The sequence below is a fragment of the Pogoniulus pusillus genome, chromosome 1 (assembly GCF_015220805.1).
Source record: "Pogoniulus pusillus isolate bPogPus1 chromosome 1, bPogPus1.pri, whole genome shotgun sequence".
Taxonomy (NCBI): domain Eukaryota; kingdom Metazoa; phylum Chordata; class Aves; order Piciformes; family Lybiidae; genus Pogoniulus; species Pogoniulus pusillus.
Window position 1 is genome coordinate 40,629,694 of NC_087264.1, and position 25,112 is coordinate 40,654,805.

At 43.9% G+C, this 25,112-nt stretch overlaps 1 protein-coding gene across 4 annotated transcripts; it reads right to left on the reverse strand.

Moving 5' to 3' along the window:
* Positions 1-397: 397 nt before the first annotated feature.
* Positions 398-25,096, reverse strand: ENTPD5 (ectonucleoside triphosphate diphosphohydrolase 5 (inactive)). 4 transcript variants are annotated; one of them, XM_064149359.1, is made up of 14 exons: positions 23,853-25,096; positions 17,933-18,210; positions 16,641-16,720; positions 13,970-14,113; positions 13,485-13,560; positions 12,571-12,606; positions 11,659-11,747; positions 9,142-9,221; positions 7,541-7,602; positions 6,154-6,255; positions 5,181-5,321; positions 4,772-4,828; positions 4,265-4,380; positions 398-4,092 (listed from the first exon to the last, which is right to left on the reverse strand). In XM_064149359.1, the coding sequence occupies exons 1-14, from the start codon at positions 24,200-24,202 to the stop codon at positions 4,006-4,008; spliced, it is 1,698 nt and encodes a 565-aa protein (XP_064005429.1). In that variant the 5' UTR covers positions 24,203-25,096; the 3' UTR covers positions 398-4,005. The 4 variants fall into 4 exon arrangements, with proteins under 4 accessions (XP_064005429.1, XP_064005434.1, XP_064005439.1 ...); XM_064149364.1 differs by having other exon boundaries at positions 23,939-24,013; XM_064149369.1 differs by lacking the exon at positions 23,853-25,096 and adding an exon at positions 21,481-21,565.
* Between the last annotated feature and the right edge of the window lie 16 nt (positions 25,097-25,112).

A 25,112-nucleotide genomic window follows, 5' to 3' on the forward strand; every position in this document is an offset into this window, starting at 1 on the left:
CTGAAAGGACCTGGTGTCTCTTCCTGTAGCCCCATAACCATGGACAATGTGCTTTTAACTGGGGCCCTTTGGGTTCAAGACTGAGGTGGAAGCAGCTGCCTGTCTTTTGGCAAACACAGTGCTGAATTGTGCCAGCTACAGCTTTGCTGATTGATTAATTTTTGTTTTCTCTGGTGTGATTTCCAGGTCTGTAATGTCACTCCTGGGTTCTTTTCACTGGACTTAGAAGGCAACTTGTGGCAGCTGCAGTCTGCCTCCCTTTCACCCCTTTCCTTGTTCTTGGTGCTTTAATTAGAACAGTAGTGTTGTATAACTGGCATGTCTGAGGTCATCATGAGAAAGAAATGCAAGACAATGATAAGATTTAGGAAAGAAAACTACACCACAATGTCTTAAATATTGTTAAAAATGCTTTAATTACTAAAATAGACATTCAGGATACTCTGTCTTAGGTTCCAAACCCCAGCCTCCTGCATTAGACATGTGACAGTCAGAAAATCAAGAGAGTACTGCCCATGGGACAGATTTACACATATGCTTGACAAGGATCAGGAATTGACATCAGAAAAAAAAGGAAACCTAAGTTCTGAACTGAACACCATTACTTGTGCTTCTTCAGTCACTTGTAGTACACAGTTCCTGTTAGTGACCAGCTAAATGACATTATGAAGGAGCTCAAAGCCAGGGCTGCAAGTAGAACTCTTCTCTAAAAAGGCTGCTTAGTCTTTAGTTAAGCTAATAAATAATCTCATTGCACTAGGGTGAGGACTTAACTGGCTTCTCTAGATGCCCCCACCCACCTTGAGTAATTCAGATGTAAACAGCAGGGGCTCAGTTCTGCAATTTCTTGCACAAAATAGCTTTGAGCAGGGTTTTTGTTTCTTTCCTTGTGACTGCAAAATTAGGCCTCTGATAGAGAGCAGCAGTTTTGCTTCAGTTAATGAAATGTTCCACTGGCAATCCAGATAATACCCTGAGCATTCAGATTTCATGCAACTTTGGTACTGGGAAGCAGATACCCCCACCTAGCATTTATAGTACCAGAGTCTTAAGGCAAAAGAAACTTCCTCTGTGTGCTACCTGCTGTGTTCTAGACCTCCTCCCAAACTGCTAAGTGCTCCTCAGGTCCAGCATCTCTTCATCGGGCAGGTACACTGATGGTGCTTGTTGCCTATAAAAAACTCTCCAGCTTCCTTTCCAATGGCAGCCTCAGTGCTTATGGCTTTTAGCCCCAAGATCTATTAAGAGTTTGTCACAGCACTGGATGAGCTTTGGATTATTCAACTGGCTAGTTCTGAGGAGTAACAGCCTGGCTGCATCCCACTTTGTGTCCTCTGAGAACGCAACTGTAAACACATTTGTTCACTGAAGACAAAATGAATGCATGGGCAGTCACCTTGTGCAGACCATGTACCAAGTTTTGCCAAACGTGAGGAAAGGAATACCAAACGTTTGTTGTGGTTGAGAAAAGGCCACAACTTCCTTCTGCATTCAAAGAGAAGCTCTTAGTGAGGAAGGAACAGAAGTTTGGAGAAATTTCCCAACATGGATCTCTAAACAGATTCTGACAAGGAGGAACACAGGATTCATTTCAGATGTCAACAAAAGAGCTTGACTTTAGAGCAAGGTGTGAGTGATGGGGCAAGTCTGGGTAGCTACATCCCCAGCCCTGAGACTCCTGTTGCTGACTGAACTTACCCAGTCAAAGGCACACCTTGCACCCTAGTGCCATAAAAGCTGAGACAGGAGAAGGGGGGTACCTTATTCAGTCACAGTCAAACTTGTGCTGCTGACCAGAGGAAGTGGACTAACATACACAGCAGGGCAAACTTCTAAGTCTCCAAACTGCTTGGCAAGATCAGTGAGGGCTTGAGCGTGCTGCTGTCCACCTCTCTTTCCTGGGAACTGCTGATTACTTTCAAATGCAATTTGTGGAGAAGGTAGTGTGAGGGCAGTCTTTGGTTTTACAAAAGTAGGAAAGATGGGTGATACGAAATAGGTTACTGCAAATGCCTGACAGTGAAGTGTTAATCGCAAGAGGTCAGTGGATAAAAGCTTTGCTTAGTCACACAAGTAATACCTCTCTGTTCTTATGATGAGTAACTTCATCTTTACCTTACACATTTTGTGGTAAGTAGAGCTAGCTGCCAACTATTTCAAGGGGTGAAAGAAGCTGTCTCTGCAGCTGTTCCTATGTAGGACAAGGCAAGGTTTGCACTTGGAGCCTAAAGATATTCAAGCAATCTTGATGTTCCCTGCAGCCAATTAAACAAACCCAGGATCCTACAGCCCAGCTTTAAAGCCTGTTGGATAAGACACTATTTCAAATATTGATCTTTAACTGCTTCTATCTGGTGTGGAAGAGATGGCAAGAGCCACTTTAAATTGTTGCTCAAATAGCATCTTGCTATCTGACAGAAGTCTTGGGCTGCATCCCTTTCATTAGATGCACTGTTTGTAAATGCCTGCTGTATATGTTAAAAGTCATTCCAGAGCAATGTAGGGCCACATACACTATTTTTGAGTCCAACTCTACTATATTAAAGATAAATGAAGTTCAAAACACTTTAAAATGAATGAGATAGGTAAATGGGACAATAAAGCAAAGCTACTTCTTCTCATCTCCCTCTCTGATGCCAATTCTGCTGTCTCTCCATTTTCATCTGTTAAATGACTGAAAAGAATTTTTTTCATGACAGCTCTGCATTCAGAGGGGGCCCCTAAGGAAGAGGGCAGGAAGCAATAAGCCCAGATGGGAAACCACATCTTAGAGCTTGCTCCAACAAAACAGTCTGTGGTGATCTTAACAGCTCACTGGCCCAGGTCTCCCAGGCTGTGCAATGCCTGTCTGTCTTGTGCTAGCACTAACACTTGAGTCTTGGGTGAGCTGATTTAATTCAAGTTTGGTGTTGTGAATTAGTTCACAAAAGAACTTAAGGAGCACCAGCATCAGAGGAAAGAAGGGTACGGGGGTGGCTTTGCTGAGGGCAGAGAAACACAACTGCCTCCCACAGCAAAGTGAGCCATTGAATCAGCTGTTTCATCTGACTGCACCCTTAATGTCCTTACGGGTGTAATGCAACAAGCATTTCTCCTGGCAGTGGAGTTCAAATAGCTGTCCTTGCTGCCTAGTTGTGCCAGCACAGCTATGTGCTATAACTACATGCTAAATGAATCCACTAGTCAGGTCAGGCAGCCAGATAGACTTTATATCTGCACAGACTTGTAACAGGCAGCAAAAAGAAACTAACAGGCATCTCCTGCTTAGGAAATGACTGCTGCCTGAAGAAATGCTTGCTAAATTACAGCCTCTGTTTTGGTCAACACATTTCCCAAAACCATGCCCAAAGTGTCCTTACAGTAGGCCCCTTGAAAGACTGGAATTGACTTGCAATGTATTAGCTAAGCTAAGAGCCAGGTACTTGGAACACTGATGCTGGAGCATCAAAAGTTGCTCACTCTGCTCTCAATGACTGCTGATGTTACCTTTAGTTTCTGTATTTAACATCTCACAAGCAAACTTAAGTTATGTATGTTTGGAAAAAAAACCAACACAACACAAGGGGAAGGGAAGTTAGGTGTCTGTAGGCTGCTACCACATGCCAGGGACTCTGAGCTTCTAGCAATGGGATCATAGAAACAGAATGGTTTAGGTTGGAAGGGACTTCAAGGATTATCTAGTTCCAAGCCTTTGCCCAAGGACACCTCCCACTAGATCCTATAGAAATGTGCTGGTGAAAGCTGGCTTTGAGCTCCTTACTACTTCTCTGTTGGATTTTAGGCCTTCTGACTTTCTGAAGGCAGCTTCTGGATCATTTATGGCAATCACAATCATAAATTATGCTGCAGCAGCTCTCATTATGCATGATCTGGGGTGAAGGTCTGTTCTACAGCTTTGGCCCATGTTCCGCCCTGCGACCAACTCCAGACGAACAGCGTACCTGAAGATTTCGATTTGCTTTCTCAGCCTTTCAGAGGTGCTGAAGTCCACAGGAATGTCACAGCTCAATAGGTTATCCCTAGAGACTGCAGTAGGTGAAAAGTAGCACCCAAAGTCCAGCTGGTCTCTATGTTGTTCACTTTCTTTGTTAGCTAGAATGGAAGACAAAGAAGTTGTTTCTAACAGGTCTCTAGATTCATGTTGCACAGATAACAGTAACTACATGTAAAAACCCTGGGAGGACTCAGTAATAATTAGCCAGAAAAAGAAAATACTAATGCATGTATATTTATACTGAAATTGGGATTTAACTGTTTTTCTCACCTGTAAGACTGTGTTGTCCCTAAATCCAAAACCTTCCTTTAGTAAAGCAGTGATGTAAGCGAGATCCATGCAGAGGAAAGGACTGGCTGAGTTATACCTCTCCATGTTATCACAGACTAGAGAAGGAAGAAAAGGCATCTTAGCAAAATAAAGGAGCTTTAACCCATATCTTGCATTTGAACTGACCACAAGCCACCCACTTCTATTAACAGCTACATATACTACACAACTGTTCTCTGATGTTGGAGAACAAACCATATGGTACTTCCAGTTTCTCTTAACTCCATCATAAGTACATCTTTTATTACAGCAACATAATCCAGCTCTTCTGCAACAGTTGCAGGAGTTGGCTAATAAAATGTGAGTAACATGACACAGAAGGTGTAAGTGGAATAAAGTTTAATTAATCCCCCTTTTTTAAGTCAAACTCACATTTTATACTGCCCATACATTCAGATTTTTGTCATTTCTTGTCCTCACCAGTTTCCCAAGTTTCATGACAATTACCTTCTTTGGCTTTTCTTTCAAAATCTCTCACTTCCAAAACACCCCCTTCTTCATAATCTGAAAAGGAATAGGTGAGAAAACAACATTTTGGACCTGAAAGCAGTCGAGTTCTGTATCTGTGACACCCCTAGAGTGCAACTCAGAGATGCTGGGCTAGGAGTGAGATGTTGGTAACAGAAGACAGAGCTGCAAGTATAACTGGAGCTCTGAACATAAGCCTCAGAACATCAAACCACACTGTCAGCTACATATTGGTTCCCTGGAGACATATTATGTATTTCCTCTCAACACCATTCCCCTCCCCCCCTTCCCTGTCTGCCTGCTTCCCATGGCTTCAGCCTCCAACATTCCTCTGTCTACTCTCTGGCTGACACCTTGACATATGGCAGATTATGCCAAACCAATTTACCAATGAGGTTGGTATCAGCTGCTCGATCATAGTAGTAGGAGAAGGCATAGAAGGAACTTCCACGAATCTCATCTGGTTGGTGCAGTTTCCCTTTCACAACCTTGAGTACTTCTGAGTAGCAAGGCTTGAATCCTGTTTCTCCTGCCAGGAAAAACACAGATGGGGTGAGCCAAAGGGGCATATCTAGGACATGGAAGAATCAGCAGCTGTAGGATGAAAAAAGGGAAGAAGCAGAGATTAAAGCATAAGAAGAAAGATATTTCTTCTGTAATCCAGCATGGCAATTGCATGGAGACTAAATCACCATCATCAAGTGGAACTGGTCAGAGCAGATGACTGCAGTATGTGGAAGATGCACTGTGCAAACTAGCCTAAGTACACAAAAATCTTCCTCCACATCAGGCAAAACCTCCCTTGCTATGTTCTGTGGTCAGCAGAATCTCATTTTCATTTGCCTCCCCATACTAATTTTATCAACCCACTCCACACACTAAACCTGCAACTCAGCTCTCATGTTCCCCATTGTAAAGCAAAGCAGCATCAGTCACCAAAAGGGTCTTGTTCTAGTTACTGATGGTAGCAGCATCACCTTCTGTTTGCAGCACTACGGAAAGTATCTTAGAAAACAGTTCCACAAATGCAACTAGTCACTTTGGCCTGCCACTTAATGCATCTTAACACAGATGAGGGTTTGCACTTAGGGGAGCTTTTTCTGGGGCTTGGAGCTATCTGCACCAGTAACTCTTATCCTTTACTACATAGTTTCCATTTGTAGTAAGAGATCAGAGACAGAGCATGGATAACACAAGCCAACTATTCTTAACCACTTCAGACTTTGCTTTGTTAAAAATCCACATCTATGACTGGTATCCCTCATAAGCCAATGTGAGTCATGGAGGATCTTGGCAAGGAAAACTCAGATTATAGAGATAAGACTTATCTTAACAAGAAGCAAAAAGCCTTCTCAGTTTACCTTCTTTGTTGCCACCATAGCGGTACTTCACTCCCCCAAAGTGCCACTCTGCCTCCAGCTGCTTTGGCAAACAAGAACTGCGGAACATTTGTCCATCCACAGCTGGAAGGAAACCAGAGAGGAGAGTCAGAAAGGATAAATTCAACACAGTTAACAGTCAATACGCAGAACCATGAAATAAAAGGCTGAAAGATCTTCATTAAGGTCTTGAAGCAAATGTAGGCAAATCTGAATCAATGGATGCTGCACAAACTGATGGTGGATCATAGACAACTCTCAGCCTGGAAAACATCTGAAAGGTGCCCATTTTGTCCCATAAGCTGCAGAGCAGCTGGGTTTGTCATTTGTTAATGAGAGGTAAGTGGTACAAAGATATCTGGATAATGGCTGCTAACCATATAAGATGAGAGGTAAGAAAGGTAATAAATCAAACACACAGATACAGAGTCCCTGATAAAGAGCTGATAAGCAAGACAAATAAAGCAACTGAGCAATGAAGACACAAACTCCTGAAACACTAATCAATGTCCCTTGAAAGGTTCAGTCAGAAATACTGTATCTGGTGAGAAGAAAAAGATGATTACTGTGGCCAGTATAGCTCTCATAGAGAAAGCAATTTTGTTACAGAGGAATTGTGGAACTGTGCAAAAATTACTACAAGATGTTCAGGAGAAGGCAGGGACTGGGGGAAATCAAGGGATCTGAGAAGCATGAGTGTGGGAAAAGGGAGTGGATAAAAAACAACCAAAAAAAACCCAACAACCACACCTAGATGGGAACTAAGAATCCAGAAGATGGAAAGACTCCATGTCCTGACCAGAGACTAGACAAAAGGCCCAAAGTCTGGGAAGGAAGACTGGAAGGATTTTAAGCCTGGGTGAGACACTGGGAAGACTCAGGAATGAGAGTACACTTGCAGGTTAGTGAGCAGTGGCATGTGCAGTATGGTCCTGGACTTCAAGCTGGGTTAGTCAGTGAATGCAACAGGAGGTCCTGGGGAGCACAGCAGGCCAGACAGCTTCCAGGAGACCTACCAAGTGGGCTTAGCCTCAGCAGCAATCCTTAGGAAAATGATCTATTTGTGCTCTTTGTGTTTCTGTGGATACTTGTAAAGCTGTGCATTGCACCTAGCAATATCTATGTGTTTGAATCTTCCCACGTGTGCATGCCAGGAATCAGCACTTGGGCCTCACTGCTGGCTGAACCTGGAACTAGAAGAAAGCAGCTGTCTCACAAGACAGCTCCTTAACAAGCAATACTCTGTTTTCAGACTGATCTGTAACAGCAAAACCAGAAAAAGCATGAGGTACAGGAAATGAGTGGCTGACACAAGGCTAAGACTAACCATTTCTTCAAGTATCTTGGATGCTTTGTCACATGAACATACCTTCCACATTCAAAGCTCCGAGTGTTGCTAGTCTGGCAGCTTTTAGCCCAAACCCCAAGTAGCTGTAAAGGAGGAAAGACATTACAGTTTGAATTTTGCACATCCTGTGTGCTTCACTCGTAGCTTCTTCCTAAATCCTGAAATACTTAAACTAAATTTCCTTCCTCTATAAAACAGAGCTCCCTTTGCCAAAATAGTGCCAAGTACCAAAAGAGCGACACAAACTCAAGAATTACAGAGCTGTGAAATGGATAAAACTGCAGGAAGTGGAAAGAGCTGATGTGATATTTGTACAAGATGCTCATGAAAAGCAAAAATGCACAATCTTAAAAACAAAAGGTATGAGAGGAGTGCATGGGGAATAGAATGCCCATTCCCATCACACACGTAAGACTATGTGCTTTTAGAGCAGAGCTAATAGGACAGCTGGAGTGCATGGGGAATAGGATGCCCATTCCCATCACACACGTAAGACTATGTGCTTTTAGGGCAGAGCTAATAGGACAGCTGCAGAACCTCTCACTAAATGGGATCTGTGTCCTTGTGTGAAATTCACCTGTGACTCCACAGTTTACCACTGCACTCGTTACAAGCTTGGATGTGAACATTTATGAGAGTATATTTACATGTTACTGGCTTCAGCAACACAGCTACATCAAAAAACTTTTGGCCTTTCTTTCCCACCTCTGTGTTTGGTTACTTACCCCTTCAGTCATGTCAATATAGAGGTTTATAGAATCATCAGAGTTAAACTAACCTCCAGATCTCTCATTTTCTTAAGATTCTTTTCAGATCTCAATTATTTCAAGTGGTCTAATGGACTGTAGGGGCAAATATAGTACATGTAAGCAGTTGGAGAGGAGGACTATGAAACTAGCTTTGTGGTCAAGTAAGCACATCCTGTAACTGACTGAGATGATAATCTTCACTCCACTAGTAACAGGCTAAAAGTATCTCCCTGTTATACATGGTCAGGTTTTCACTGGGCTGTAAGTCATGTGGGTAAATTCTGGGTTTCACTGTGGACATCTCAGAAACTCATCAGCTTAATCCAGCAAACACAATTATATTATTCCATGCCATGTGCCCCCTTCAGTTGGTTCAGTTGTGTTCCACAGTCTGGATTTTGCTGCCTGTAGTCATCTTTCTCTAGGTTACATCAGTATAGGTTTTACTTTTTGTTCAGCTGCTGATGAGATGTGCCATTTCAAATTATGAAGAGAAGTCTTAGGAAGGTCCTCTTTGCAAATCTCTGACCAGGTTCAGTTCTGACTACTGGCAGAATATCCACCTTTCTGCTTGGTACAGAGTATTTGCCTTGAATCCATCAATAAGAATTCTTCTCCATAAATACAGTGACTCAACATGACCTTCCTCTTCACTTGACATACCAACTAATGTGTTCTTACAGTGACATTAACCATGATCCTGTGAAGTTTCCAGCCAACGAATGTCATGCTCCACTTAACTAATGTTTCAGGTAGAAAAGAAAACCAAGTCATGGTCCCAAGAGCTGATAATAGATGTGACACAGCCATTTGTGCTTAGCTCAGGGGCTGCAGAAAGATTGATTCTCCCCAGTGGGTGTAAAGGCTCCTTACCTGTGTGTATAGAGCTTGTAGGTGCTATTAAACATCTCAAATGAGGTAAGAAAATCTCTGGGTGTTTCCTTCAATGTTTCCTAAAAGTAAAAGAAGAAATCTTTTTATTTCTATCACGCAATAAAGAATAACCAACTTTGATCTAGTATCACAGATACACACCCATAGGCTTTCCTGCACACTCATTTGATCTGCTTTGAAAACAAAGAACAGTTTTCTAGCTGCTGTGGTATCTGTATGTTTTTACACTGAGGTTATCCATATGCATCTTTGTGTTACCTCAATGTATAATAAGGAAACACAACAGACTGGGATGAAAGTACTTTCCAATTCCTTAAGGTACTTGAGTTTTCCAGAGTACTTATGTGCTGCTCTTAAATACACAGAGTTCTGATCAAAATCAGCTCCAGTAGAAGCTCCACAAAGTTTTGCAAATCAGACCAGACATTTTGGTTCAGGAACTCAGAGGAATTAAGAACTCCAAGTAAAGTACAGGCTACATTTTCACCGTGTCTTGCTGATACTCAAACACTGTGCCCATTCACTCCAAGTCTTATAGGTGGCTTCACCTCCTGTTTTAAATGTCCTCCTCTAAATTAACCTCTTGTCTCAACACTTTGTTTTACTCCTTTCAAAGTCTTCCTTCTGTGTTCACCCCACTGACAGTCCTAACTTCTCGCCAGACCAAGTTTCATATTCTTGTAAACCTGAACCAGTTCAGGGCTCATTTGCTGTTCATAATGATGTCTGGGTTTGGGTTTCTTATACCTTTGGTGATAATACTATGAAAAGCATACTGGCAGCTTAAAACACCAATGTATGCCCTATTTGGTTGTAATCTTTATTTCATTAATAAATCTCTTACTATCACATCATTTTTGTCACAAATTAATACAAGAGCAAACATGTGACTGCCTCAAATTGCTGGAAGGGAAAAAAAGTCCTCTGCAAATCAAAGGGAGAAATCCCTGACACTTCTGTCACATGGAAAAAACTCTTCAGAAACACGACCTAAGTGTGTGCTTTTTACATGAACTTAACAATACAGACAAGAAGCAGACACAACCTGCAAGCAGGCAACATGACCCTTGACTTAGAGACTTCACTGGATTGGAAGTCATATCTTGTCCAACCCACCTGCAGTTAGCAGGGATACCTCCAACTAGATCAGTCTGCCCAGGGCCACATCAAGTCTGATCTTGAATGTCTCTAGGGACAGAGCCTCAACCACATCCCTAGGCAACCTGTTCTGTCATTTTACCACTCTCATTGTAAAGAACTCCTTCCTTAAGTCCAACCTAAATCTACCCTGCTCAAGTTTCAAACCATTGCCCCATGTCCTATCACTGCAAACCCTTCTAACCAGCCATTCTTCAGCCTTCCTGTAGGCTCCTTTCAGACTCCACACTGCCTGACAAATTCCCACCATTGGTCCTAGTCAGTAGCAAAACCTCATGACCTTTTCTTGCAAGGCTCCAAGGAGATGTTTGAACCCTGAGCTGCAGTTCAGCCTGCTTCACAGCTCTATTTATTCTCCAAAACTCTGACATGCAACACCCTTTCCTGTTGGTCCAGTGCCTACTTCAGCAGGTGTTATCAACACAAAACAGAGGACAAGCCCCAGAGTACTTTAGGCGTTGCTGAACCAGATAAGGTTGCACATCATGTTTCAACATGACTTGCCACTGCACAACTGAAATACCCTGATATGAAAACCACCAGTTTTGTGCTCTCCAAACATCATTCCTGTAAACAAACAAAGAATGATCAACAAAGCAGTCGTTCAGAAAGGGGAACAAAACCAACTTTGTGATATCAAAGCACAAAATACTATAGTGCTCCTCTAATGCCTGTGTTATTTTCCCATGCAAACTACAGATGTGACAAATCTAGCAGGCAGAGGCTAAGGGGCAGAGAGGGGAGTTTTCAAAGCAAATCAGGAAAAAAAAAAGGCTAAGAAAAAAACCATAGAGAGACTGGCTAGCTATTATAAAAGACATTTGCCCCATGAGACAACAACCTCCAAAATTGAATGAGGATCTGCTATCAGGCTGAAATTGTAAAGAAAAACCAACCAAACAAAACCCCCACACAACAAACAAACAAGAAACCCCAAACGTACAAACAAAACAACACACAAAACTCAGAGCAGATCCTGTGTTTCTTGTAGTATGCAAGAGTACTCCCTGGAAATATTCTTCAGTTATTAAATACAGAATAATTGTCTGCATTAATGGAGCTTTCCCAGCCTGGGTCTATAAAACTAAAGCTGTCTCCCTTTGGTTTCACCCTTTGATTGCCTCCTCTCCTATTCCTTGTTATCCAGGCTCCATTGTTCACACATGCCTATCAGCCAACTGCTGATGTCAAAGGGAACAGAAACACAGATATTCTGTACACCACAGATACTCTGCTTGTGCCAGTGCAGAAGAAATTGTATCGGATTGCACAGCAGCGCTCAAAGGTCTTTATACTGGCCCTGCAGTCCCAACCCACGTGCTTTTAACCACTCCTCACCTCAAATCGTGGCAGGAATGTGATTTGGGTGGAGGCTCCTCCCAGGTCCAGAGTCCCAACAGTATGCTGATTCTGGCCAGACAGCTGCCCTGCAAACAATACCATACTCAGAACAGCTGAGTGCAAAATACTGCATGCATGTTTGAAAGCCACTAACTTATCACATCATCACAGCAACACAAGGTGTTCTGAGCTGGCCTTCAAAGACAAAAAAATATCACAGAGAAAACATAGGCAAACAGAAGGCATTATGAAAAGATTCACAGGACTTCCTTCCTTGATTCCAATTTCATCTCCAAAGAGACAAAAGCAGACATACAGCAAAAGCTGCCAGGAAGAGGCAAAAGTCTCTTCTGCATTAGACTGTCAGAGAGTACATGAATTCTGACATCACCAGACAGCTGGTCAAGAGGAAAGACCTCAAGAGCAGAACCAGCTGTTATCATTTCTCTTCAGCCAGTGCAGTTTGTCTGCTTGCTCATGTATCTACCAGACTACTGATTTTCCTTCCTCTTCAGTGGATTGCAGCCTCGGAACTTCTCAGAGGGCTAAAGCACCGGTGCCTTCCCTGCTACATTGCTGTAGCTTCATGGTTCACTGTGGCATAAAGATTACTCTAAAACCTTGCTTCCCACCTTAAATCAGATTAGTAGCATCACTCCCCTTGTGTATGTTAAGAGACACCAGCTTGCCAGTGCCTCCTAGGCCTTCTGGGTGAAGAGGCCTCCTTCCTACTAGAGGTGTGGCTCACCCTCTAGAACACAGCCTGTGCAAGACAACTCACTGCTTTAGCACTGGTGCTGCAATGAAGAGAAAAAGCAGGACATGGCAACTAAGGAAGAGTGAGTTTGTCTGATTCCACAGAAGAGAATCAAGTTCATATTTAGAGAGGAGATAGATAGAATTAACTACCTGTCAAAAAGTTCACAGTGATCCAGGCTAGGATTCCTGTAAAGGAAAAAAAAAGTCACCACTGAACACTCCCATAGCCTCTCCCCCACTATTACCACCCCTTTGCATGTTCTTTATTTACCTGAAAATCATTACTAACTGCCCTAAACTTCAGAGATTAATTCCAACTGACACATGCCAGGATATAAGATGAATGTAGCATCCCAGAGGATGCACAGAAGGATTGTTATCTGCATATTCTCCAAGTTAATACTTGGAGTGCAAGTGCAAACGTACCCAAAGCATTGGAGCAGTCTGCACTGCACTGCAAAATCATCACTCACTCCAAACCTATGACATACTTCATATAATCTCGTAGTTTATGTTACTTTCCTTGCTAGCTCAGCTTTTGCCATTAGAATATTTTGATTTTATTATTTATTTCATTACCAATTTTTTTCACTTGCCAATTATCCTTCATTCTCTTCTAATACTTACCACACTTTCAATTCTAATCCAAAAGTTGATGAGCTAATCACAATAAGTTATTTTTAATGCTGATATCACAGAATGTCTGAGGCATTTTACAGAAGCTTCCTATATATTGTCATGTACACCACCTTTTTTTCCACTAGTTCCCAAGAGCAGGCTTCAGTTAGTTAGCTTGCATTTGACTGCATACTTATTTCTGAGATGAGGTCTTGTTCTGGAACCTCAGAAGGTTTCAGATGAATCTTCACTTAGCTTACTCATAAATCTCTTTGTGTATCTGCACTTGTAGCCTAACAGATGACCTAGGAAAAGCAGGACCGTATTGTTTCAAACTTTCTCTTTATTCCTCTCAGTTTAGGAACAATTTCTCTTTCCATCCCACACTCAGAAGATCTCTCTAGCATCTCTCTTCGCTTTCACTTTTTCCTCCTTACAAAATGTACCTTCGTGAGACCCATCCATGATGCTAACACTGTCTTCTGGAACAAGAAATGGTGATTCCTCAAAGACTTCTTTCACCTGAAAAGAAGAAACAATGACTAGGTTCCTTAGTCCTACAAGTCTTGTTCTTCTCTGAGTGTGACAGAGAAAGTTTTCTTCCATGCTGGAGTATGAAATAAGACGAGTGTGTAGAGTAGGCAGCATTCTTTCTCTTTCAAGGACCAGAAAAGAAATAAAGTAGCATCATAGGTCTCTCTCCCCATGCCTTCTATCTGCATCAAGATAGAGGATTTCAGGGCCATATGAAAAAATCTGTGTAGTCTGGGAGTTTTGTGCTGTGAAGGGACCACAAGTCGATTCTCACAGCTGAAACTCTCTTATGGCAAATAAAATGGTAAGCGAATCATGAAAGATGAAACAGTGTAAACCACTGGCTGAACTCGTAAATACTAAAGATCTTGAAGTATCAAAAAGATCTTAGTATTACCTCCAAAAGCAGAGCCTGAGCTTTCTCCTCTGACAGCAAACGCAGTCCAGCTGTGGCTTTTAATACTACAGGGGTCTTCTTCCAGAGGCGAGTTGGCACAGCATCTATGGCCATGTCCAGCAATCTTTTCACAGATTCAGCACCCTAAAAGATAAAAAAAACAGTGGATTTTTTTTTTCTTGCCATTTCCTCCTACAGGACAACAGAAAATAGACTTCCCAGTTTCCTCTCAACACGAGTGAAATCAATCTTTGATGGAGATACCTTACTCACTCCCAAGATAGGTAGAGAAACTATTCCAGACATCTCCCTAGGACAACATTTCCTCCTACAGGACAACAGAAAATAGACTTCCCAGTTTCCTCTCAACACTAGTGAAATCAATCTTTGATGGAGATACCTTACTCACTCCCAAGATAGGTACAGAAACTATCCCAGACATCTCCCTAGAACCTGTGATCTATCTCAGCCGAGCGCAGCATCACTACTTGTGGAAGGTATTTTTTGACAAGGATGAAGGGAGGTGAAGCGACTGATCACCTTCAAACCTAAACATCTTGCAGTGAAGCTAAATGATGCAGTTACTACCTGGAGTTACAAAGGTCAGGGGGAACGTCTGTAGAATTCCAGTGTGTCCATAGCAAACAGTGTAAGTAATTAAAATGCTATCTTGAAAATTATTTCCACATGAGCTACAGGTACCACTGCTAGGCTCTCAATCATTTACAGTGCTTTCACAACTACAATTTGGCATTAGCAAAAAACATTCTTCTGTAACATTTCTAGAAATGTCTTTTGGGCTGAATTCTTCCCCTCTCCTACCCAACAAAAAAACCCAGTCCCCTAGTGAAATAACGGAAGATTTCAAAGTTCAAAGAATCTAAAGCTGTTTGTTCTTCCATAAAGAAATGTCTGCAGCACTGAGTGCAACTGAGCAACCTGAAACTCCCCTCATGCTAAGGCCCTGACTCCAAGACTGCTAAAGCACACAAAGTAGAGTAGCTAATTGATTATTCCTCTGACACCTCCTTCAGCCTGTGAAAGGTCTGACTGCCAGTGCAGAGGATCTGAGAAATGACAGCTTCCTTCAGGACCAGCCCTGTGTATGACAACAACTGGATTATTTTAGCACACTCTGCTCTGTTAATAATTTCTCCTAATTCAATAGCATGGCATGGAACAAGTGTACTGTGTGCTCAGTCCGAAAGCAAAGGCACCTCACTCCAATATTTTATTAAAACCATAAGTGTATATGTTAGTCAACACATGTGATAGTGTAAGATGGAGCTGTCTGGCTCTATTTTGAAAAAAAAAAGGGTATATAAAACAAAAGAACAAAAGTCCTGTAGCAGAAGAGTAACTACCTGTACCTAAATCATTATTCAGCTAAAACTGTAATCAAATATTTGAACTGAGCATGCCTGAAGCAAGTCCTGCATATCACTGAGCACTGGCTTCTAAGCCATAATTCCAAAGAGAAAATAAGTTAATCAAAAAAAATTACTGGAAGTCTGATAATAGAAGCAGAAAATACACTCAATGACTTGCTTAACCTGCTAAGTCTGTCTTTATTCTTCTGTTTCTCCCTAACTTACTAACAAATATTAACTTTCATAGGTCTGATTATACAAACCAGAAAAAAATTAAACACTTCTAGGAGTCAGAGAAATGCACTCTCTTTGATTGTCAGTGTACCATGACTAAAAAAGAAAACCATCAGAGTCTTAATCCCTTACTCCGCCCAAACTAAACAAGCCAAAACCATTTTGAATATGACCAGCACCATAAATTTCAACAACAAGGGAAAATGGAGCAAACTACTAGTAAATGAGACAGGAGTATATATTTACTCAAATCTGGGGTAGCTATAGGGGAAGTAAACATTGAATATGGGTTCTGCTAGAGCCAAAAATCACCTTGTCTCTGAAATTTCTCAAAGACCTATAGAATCATAGGATAAGCAGGTTGGAAGAGAGCTCCAAGATCATCCAGTCCAACCTGTCCCCCAGCCCTAGCCAGTCAACTAGACCATGGCACCAAGTGCCTCATCCAGGCTTTTCTTGAACACCTCCAGGGACAGTGACTCCACCACCTCCCTGGGCAGCCCATTCCAATGCCAATCACTCTCTCTGGGAAGAACTTCCTCCTAACATCCAGCCTAGACTTTCCCCAGCACAACTTGAGACTGTGTCCTCTTGTTCTGTTGCTGCTTGCCTGGGAGAAGAGGCCACCCCCCCACCTGGCTACAATGTCCCTTCAGGTAGCTGTAGACAGCAATGAGGTCACCCCTGAGCCTCCTCTTCTCCAGGCTAAACAACCCCAGCTCCCTCAGCCTCTCCTCATAGGGTTTGTGTTCCAGGCCCCTCACCAGCTTTGTTGCCCTTCTCTGGACACATTCCAGCACCTCAACATCTCTCTTGAATTGAGGGGCCCAGAACTGGACACAGTAGTCTAGTTATATAAAGCATTTAAGCAATTAAGCAAGCCACTGTTTCACTGATGAAATACATAACACATCAGCTCCCTTTTCACTGAGTAGAAATTAACTCATGAGAATAGAGCAATAGATTTAGAGAGCCAACAGAAGAACTTCTGCATTACAGCTTGGTAGAGTTCAACTGATGTCAGCAGAAGTAAGACTTACTCACAGAGGCCAAAAGGAGAGCCTTACCTTTTCAGGTTGATCAGCATATGCAGAAAGGCCTGGCTTCACAGACTCAAAGATTTCCCCTTCTAGTTCTGGAAGGCTTTCTGCACAAACAAAACATTGCATGAAACAGTCAACCACTTTTGCCTGCATCTCCTGTAAAGTGACTATCTTTGTTTTCCCCTTGCAAACAACACCATTCCACTCCTAAACCAAGAACTGCTCCTTCACTTCAGGAACGTATCTAACACAATGCTACCCTTGTGTCCCCCAAGTTCACAAACAATTCATTTTAACCACAGGCTGTTATAACTAGAAATATGTCCATTTTGCTTTTATGAACAACAGTGAGTTGTAGCAATGTGGTATGACTCTTGCTTAATCTTAGTAAAATTATTTTGCCTTTCTGTCCTCAAGCTAATTGTGAAATACTAAGCCATATTAAGACACAGAGAGTCAACTCATTATTATCCTTAGATGATTCTTCCAATTCACAAACACAGAAGAGAGCTGACTGGGCTCAAGCACTTGGCTGCATAGCCAAACAATTGTTGTTCCCAGAGCAGCATGGGTCCAGAACCTGTCTCTGAGCATGGCAAATTACAAGTCAGGCTGAGCTCATCAGAGCTGGATGTTGTACTACGCCTTGCAAACAAAGGTTCAAATCATGTCTAGGCAGATGGGTACTGTGCGTGACCCTGACAACCAGATTCCAACCTTTGCAAATCTGCTGACTCAGTGTACCCAAGATAATCCGCCCTCTTGAATCCTGTCTTGTGCTCAGCCAACTCAGGCACCTCTGCACTGTGTCAGAAGCAGATACACTGGAGCGTGGTGAGTTTGCACAAGGAAAGTCTCCTGGAACTGGCTCTGACCTTTGCTGCTTATCACTCTTTAATTTACCAATTTTAACTTGCAACAAAATGTGACTTATAAACATACACAGAATTCCAGTATCGCTTGATGGTAACATGTAACTTCACCAAAAGAAGCATAAGCCTCTTTCCAAATCAATGAGACATCCATTTAAACACCTGCATAGATAAAAAACTTCCTGGAAATTCAGAATTCTCCACTATATCCAGAATTAAACCTCTCAGTTCCAAAAGACCTACCAAAATTTTTTTTTAAAGGACATTCTTGCAGCAAAACACCACCACAAATGGAGACACTACTCATCTGTCAGATGAGTAGTCAGACTTGAAGGACAAACTGGAGAAATCTTCAGGTTTTTCCCAAATGCCATGTTGGGAAAACAAACAACTCTTCTGGCAAGTCAACACACTCCAAGTGTCCACACCAGCACAGGGTCTTACCTGGGTTCTTCTGCACAAAGGTGTAAATGTGAATCCGGGTCCCAGTGCTTCCTGCATCAAACATTATGCCATAAAAAGTGTTGTCTTTGGCATATATAGGGCACGTGTTAGGTGGAAGGAAATCCTGAAACCACATGTCCCTGACTGAATGGGAAAGAACTAAGGACAAAGAGGAAAATGCCAATGCTAGAAGGATGGGAAGTCTAGAAGATGCCATCTTGCCAGAACTTCTTGAGGCAGCCAAACATGGATCAGCAATTACAGAGCTGTAGTAGGTCCTGTAGAGAAAAGCAGGGATGGAAATTACCAAGAATCCTCTCCTTAAAAAGTCTGTAGAAAAAAAACCAACAACAAACTACAACACAGCCTGTGCAGACAGATTCTTGACTTTTAAATTCTTTTCAATACCTCATCCAAACGATGAGATTTACTGCACTTAGTGCTACAATTCTAAGTGATTTGCTCTTCCAGAGTGAAGTTTCCTCCATTTCTTAAATGCAGAGAGTTAAGGTAGTTTGCTTCCCAGCATTTCTAATGTTGACTTTATTATTCAGACAGTGTTTCCTCTGATTTGGCTTGCAGGTCCCCAAAACCTCTCAAAAGCCAAAATGCTTTCTGAAAAAAAAGCATCAGCAAAAGGGAAGCTCAGGGCAGAACCACTTTACCCTAACATTTACATGCTTGAGATGCTGTGGCAGAACACAACTGTCATTCAGAATCACAAACAAAGAGAATTTCATCTTGAGCTAAGAACAGCTGCTGAGAGAGATTAGCACACAGAGCGTGAAGGCACATCCTTCCAGCAGCATCTTCATCCCCAGGAGATGAGCTGCATAAGAGGGACTGAACTGTAAGGTGTTCCTGAGCTCTGCCTCTCAGTATTTTCCACACTTCTCCTTTCTTCATTTTGTTTTTAAATCATTTGATCCTGAGAGAGTTTTCATTTCCAGAATTACAAAGAACCCAGCAAAATCCCACCACACTCTCACACCTAGACCCGTTGCCCTGAATACTCAAGTTGCTAATAAGCCAAGGCTCCAAAGCCGTGTGACACAGTACTGGATACCAAGGTGCACCAACTACACCTCCTCTCTCTTAACAAGTATCTGTTTGCATCTATTCCTCCTAAGAAATGCTAATAAAGGAAAGACATGGAAATGAGAAGTTAATTACCTGCCTGGGTAGAAAGAAGAACATACAGCTTTGTAATTTGCCTTTTAACAGGAGAAAGGAGGATGTGGCCAGATGCCCCACTGTATGCAGTGTTGTCTCCACTGACACACACAACGAGTGCTCAGCTTATCATTCTCCAAACACTTGGTAAGGGATCCAACTGTTCACAGCACTGAGCGTTCTACTTCAGCCACCTGCTCAGCCTGAGACCCTCACACAACTCCAGCCCTTACATTTCATTGTCTTTTAGCAATCTGCTCAGCCCTCCCATATTAATTCTCTTGAAATCTTTGCCATCTCTGCTATACATTAATTCATTCCTAATCCTAACTTCTCTCCTTTCCTTTCTATGTGAACCTGACATAGCCTCTATTTCCACACATCCTTCTTCCACACCCAAAGATCTCACTTATCCTCCACTACCTTTTATCCCAGATTTAGCCCTTGTATGGCTTTTATTGTTTCCGCCCTTTACCTTTGTCCCCAGTTACAGCAAAGTGAGATTAATTTTTACCCATTCTCAGCAAACAATGTCATGCTAGGTCGTTCCTCAAGGGTCTAAATCACTCAGGCACTTAGCTGTCTCTGGACAGAAAAAAAAAAATGGGCAGTCCACTGCATAAAGGTAACTTTGCAGGTCTTCTGTAACCTTCACATTTATTCTCCTGTTCCTCATAAATGCAGAGAGCTACACAACCTCTTGATCCACTCTGCCTTAGAGGTACACTTTGAGAAGAGGAAGAAATGACTTTTCCATTCCACAAACAGGCTATAGCCCTGCCTACTATTTGTGACAGATCAGCTGAGGCTGTTTCTAAAACATTTACATTTTTATGTGGAAATCAGTAAAAACTCCTTTCTAACCAGTAACAACTTGAAAGCCCCATCCTGAACAGATGCCACGAAAAGTGCTGAGCCTTTTGGCAGCTTCAGAGCTATGGATTTGTACTAAAATGCAGCTGGCATTACCCACCTTTGCTTCACCACAGCAAAGAGGTCTACTGAAAATCCAAGGAGCTGTGGTGTTTTAACACAATACAAGCTGCATTAGTGAGTATTACCTTCCAGCTGGTCACAAGAGGTGTCCTTACTCTCATGCAACGCAAGGATTTTGCTTATGGAACCATCACAAATACAACTCAAGCACCTGCCTTAACAAACTCCAGAGTCCTATTACAAATAGTACATGTGACACTTATACAAGCCTCAGAATCTCTGATGATCCAAAAATATCTAAGCAATTGGCACCATTAACACATACTTTTCTGGCCAGATCTACTAGCGGATGAGCCATAGCTTCTCATTAAACACTCCCTCACTAAGTGTTCTATCCCTTCTCAGACATAGAATCAACCAACCAGGTTGGAAGAGACCTCCAAGATCATCTAGTCCAACCTATCCCCCAGCCCTATCCAGTCAACTAGACCATGGCACCAAGTGCCTCATCCAGGCTTTTCTTGAACACCTCCAGGGACGGTGCCTCCACCACCTCCCTGGGCAGCCCATTCCAATGGGAAATCACTCTCTCTGTGAAGCACTTCCTCCTAACATCCAGCCTATACTTTTCCCAGCACAACTTTCCTTCACACTTTCCTTCCCTCTTTCTCCTCTGACTTTTCTTGTTTTCCACCTTAAAAAACAAAACAAAACACACACACAAACAACATTGGAATTTTTTCTCCACCCTCACTAAGAATTAAAAAAAGCACATTTTGCCTCTTGGATGAAGACCATTCAATCGAGCACACTATCAAAGGTGTCCACACATAATATAAAAACAGACCAGCAGAATAAGAAATCAGAGTCAAGAGGGGGAAACTGGCAGAACATAACAGAGATAGCAATGGAAAAGGTATCTGGAAAAAGAAGTCGAGAAGAAAAAATGGAAGAAAAATTTGGGGGTGAAGACAGACAAGAGATTAGTTATCACAGTATCACAGTATCACCAAGGTTGGAAGAGACCTCACAGATCATCAAGTCCAACCCTTTACCACAGTGCCCAAGGCTAGACCATGGCACCAAGTGCCACATCCAACCTTGCCTTGAAATGCCCCAGGGACGACGACTCCACCACCTCCCCAGGCAGCCCATTCCAGTGCCCAATGACTCTCTCAGTGAAGAACTTTCTCCTCACCTCGAGTTACCAAGAAGGAAAATATTTCCAGAAAAGTTTCTCTAGAACAACTCCTATATCAGAATACAATAGGATGGATAAAATGAACAACCAAGAGAAAGGAATAGAGTAACAGTAATACGAGCACAAGTTCACTAATGTAAGCAAGCAGCTGAGCAGGTAAAAGGCAGAGGTCACTGTCAGCTCCAGTTACTGCCTTCATAGATGAGCAGCATTAATTGTGAAAACGTTAGGCACGCACCTGAAACAGCACAGGAGCAGCAGCTATTCTCCAGAGATTCCTAATGAAAACCACGCCACAGAGCTGCCACAAGAGACACTGAGCCTGCACTTCTCTTCACCTTTGCTTTCAGCTAGTGGGAGTGGACTACGGACCTGGCAAACTACCACGTCATAGAGGCACACAAAACATCAGTCAAGTTGCTTGATTCAAATTTGAGTTTATCATTGCTCAACACCAGCAGTGAAACATGCTTAGGTAACTACAGGGGACCAATTTCAATATGCTGGAAGTTAACTGAGTTCAACAAGTTAGTAAAACATTTACACAACCGTTAGAGATGACCAGGACAGCACCAGCCTGAGTTCAGTAACACCAGGTAGAATGCTCATATCTTAACACCTGTAAGTATCATCTGTATAGATACTAAACCAAAAAGCTGAAGCACATTCAATATAAAGAGTTACACGGATTGTACATGCCAAAAATAACGACGTGCTGCACAGAGACTGCCAAGACTGCAAGCATGAATAGGAAGGAAAAAAAAAACCAAACCAGGGAACCAAAAAAATCAAGATCCCCTTAAACAGCAAAAGTAAAAGCAATGCCAGAATAACAGTAACAATAAGAAAGCTTAAGACAGCAAAACACAACCCTAATTAAGAGGTTCAGGAGAGAAACTCTGGTAACTTTCAAGACAAGAAGGTGTCACCCACATTCTTGAATATTTCTGATAGAAGTTTTGAAACCCAAAGCACAGCAAAAGGAACAATTCCCTGCAGAAAGCAATCTGTCTCCTCTGAGGTGGAGGAAACACACACACACACAAAATTCCCTTTCATTTCCTAAAACATTACTATGTGGGCACAAAGAAAAATATTAGAACATAATTTAAAATATTTACAAGATATCAACATTTAGGCAAATATTTTAGACAAAAAAAAAATAGACCAAGTTATTCAATTCCTATTGTTGTTGCTAAAGCACACAAAAAATAATTCAGAGTGGAAAGCTAATTTCCTGCACTAAATCAGGATCAAAATCTATTTTCCAGATGAGGAACTCTTATTATGGTAACAAGACCCAGCAGCTTTTACACTTAACATTGACGACTAGACAAACACTTTAAGAAACAAAGGAATTATGTTCTTTCTGGATCTTTTTTCCTAGGGGGAAAAAAAAAAAGGAGCTTTCTTGGATTTTCTTGGCAAAAATACAAGCTTCTTAGAAGTACACAAGTGTAAAAATCAGAATAGAAAGCTCAGCTGAACTCGCAGGCAGAATTTCCCAGCATTTCTGTAAAGAAAATGGCACAGTATTCTCTCTACACACACGTTTGGGCTAAAATTCTGGATCTAGAAATTGAAATGCCAGGGGGAAAAAAAAAAAACGTAGAACCAACGCACATACAGACGTTAGCATCAGTTTCTATCTTTTTTTCCCCGCAGCAGGGTCGCAGATGCGTGTTATTTATTTATTCTCATTTCTGCTCAAGTGAGTTTTCAGTTTTCCTCTTTGAGTGGGGCACTTCTCCCAGGGGTTGCTGCGTGACCCTCTGCAGCACGCCGGCGACTCTACCTCCCTTCACACCGGTGGGGCTGCGAGAAGTGTCTTTTATAGAAGCAAGTGGTGCTAGAGAACGGACAGCAACCTCTTTCGGGTGCTGGCAGATTTGGGTGCAGAGGGCTTGGGCTCCACTCCAAGCCTTGGGAGAACTTGAGTGCAAATTTCAGCAGGACGCTGCGAGTTGCGCGTCTTGAAAGCATTAGCCGGAGCTTCGCCCAGAACAACTCGGAGGCGAGCACCGTTAACACCTCCAAATCTAGCCGCTGATAGGGCTGAAGGCTTCGAACTTGTAACGCAGCTCAGCGCCAAAGCATTCCTCCTTCCTCCCTCTCAAACGGCCGGAACCGGACCTCTCCCACCGCACACACCTCAGAAACGTCCCGCCTGCACTTTCCCTTCGCGGCTCCCCCGCGACCCTGCCGCCGGCAGCAGTTAAGCACGGCCTACGGGATCGCATGTCTCCTCTCCCGAAGCCGACACCGGTAACACCAGGCAGAAGTACGCGCAGAAACACTCGTGTTTGCCTCATTACCCACCCACGGCACTACTCGAACTGAGTGCGGCAGGGCGTCCTTTTACCCGCCCCAGGCGCTATTGCCGCCGAGAGTAACGGAAAAACGCCGCAACCCTGTCGGGTTTTCTCTGCTCTCACGCTGCTCCCAGACGCCTCCCAAGCGTCACACCGCAGCGGAGCTCACCACTCTGGGGCGAGAGAAACAAGCACAGGGCGGTGGGGCGGTTCGCCCAGCCTGCGAACGAGTCAACGCCCGCTCCTGTACCGCACCGGCAGAACCCCGGCGGGACAGGGCAGCGCCCATGCTCCTCACCCTGGGGCCGCGGGCAGGATGGCGGGGCCGCGGTTTCCATGGCAGCACGACGCCGTCACACACCTCCCCCCGCCCCGAGCGCTCACCGGTGGCTCGGGGCGCTGGCGGAGCCGCATCTCGCCGGTCCGACGTGTCACGTCAGCGCCCCACGTGACACCCCCGTCGCGGAGGTTGCGCGTCAGGGGAAGGCGCCATCCGGTTGCCACGGGAACGGGGTGCCGCGCTCCTCTCTTCGGTCGCGGCAGAGGCCCGAGGGAAGCGACGGGGCCGCCGTACTTGCAGCCGTGGGGCGAGACCTCCGCCGTAACGGGCGAGGCGAGCTGCCATGGAGACGCAGCGGTAGGGCTCATGGCAGGCAGGCGTCGGTCGCTGTATCGCAGCGACTCCTACTGCCGCCGGCTACCGCCGATGGAGCAGACGGCCCGGGTGTCCGAGGAGAAGCGGGACGTGGCTGGCGTGGCGCAGTGGGAAGCTGGGCTGGCGACGACCGAGGGGTCTCTGGCCGAGTACCGTGCTACCACCCGCCGGGCGGCCAGGAGCGACGGGGAGCTGCTGTGGCGGCAGCATGGCGGGGAGAGTAAGGCGGCGGTCGCGACGGCCTTCCTCACGAAGCAAGAGCAGAAGGCCGAGGAGGTATGCGCGCAGCCGGGTAGGCCCCACTCACTTCCCCCGGCCTCCAGATACGAGTTCCTTGGTGTGTGGCCGTCCGTAAACACCTGAGGGCACGTCCTGCCGCCAAAGACGGAGGTGGGCGGGCCGACGTTATTCCCTGCGGACCGTGTCCGTCCCGCGGCTGCGGCGGGCCCGGCGGGCCCGGTGGCGGAGAGGCAGCAGCGCGCCCGTGCGGCAGGAAGGCTCTGAGCGGGCTGCGCTGCAAGGGGGTCGCTCCTGGTGCCCCCCCTGCCTGGGACCCGCTGCCTCCCGTAGGGACATGACGTCCGGTTTTGTTCCCCCGTCTGTACAAGGGAGGGAGCAATATCCCGGAGTGAATTCAGGGAAGGGGCACCGGAATGGTCGGGGACTTCAGCACCTGATGTACAAGAAGAAGCAGAAGCGGTTGTTCAGCTTGAGAAAATGAGAAAGCTGAAGGGGAGTCTGCTGGTTTTAGCTAGTTGGAGGTTTTGAAATCTATAGAGCCAAACTCTACTCGGAACAGAAGACTCCCTACCTATCCTGTAGCTCCCGTATCCTCTATTGCATATTAGTTCACTTTAGTCCTGTTCCTGCTTTTCTGAGTTCAAGTACTAAGCAAAGCCTTCA

Coding starts and splice junctions, on each gene's coding strand:
- ENTPD5 (XM_064149359.1), bottom strand. CDS start 24,202: ATGAGCCCTACCGCTGCGTCTCCATGGCAGCTCGCCTCGCCCGTTACG. Junction 11,748..12,570: donor CACTGTGAACTTTTTGACAG/GTAGTTAATTCT, acceptor TATTGTTTGCAG/GGCAGCTGTCTGGCCAGAAT. Junction 4,093..4,264: donor GGGACAACACAGTCTTACAG/GTGAGAAAAACA, acceptor CTTCCATTCTAG/CTAACAAAGAAAGTGAACAA.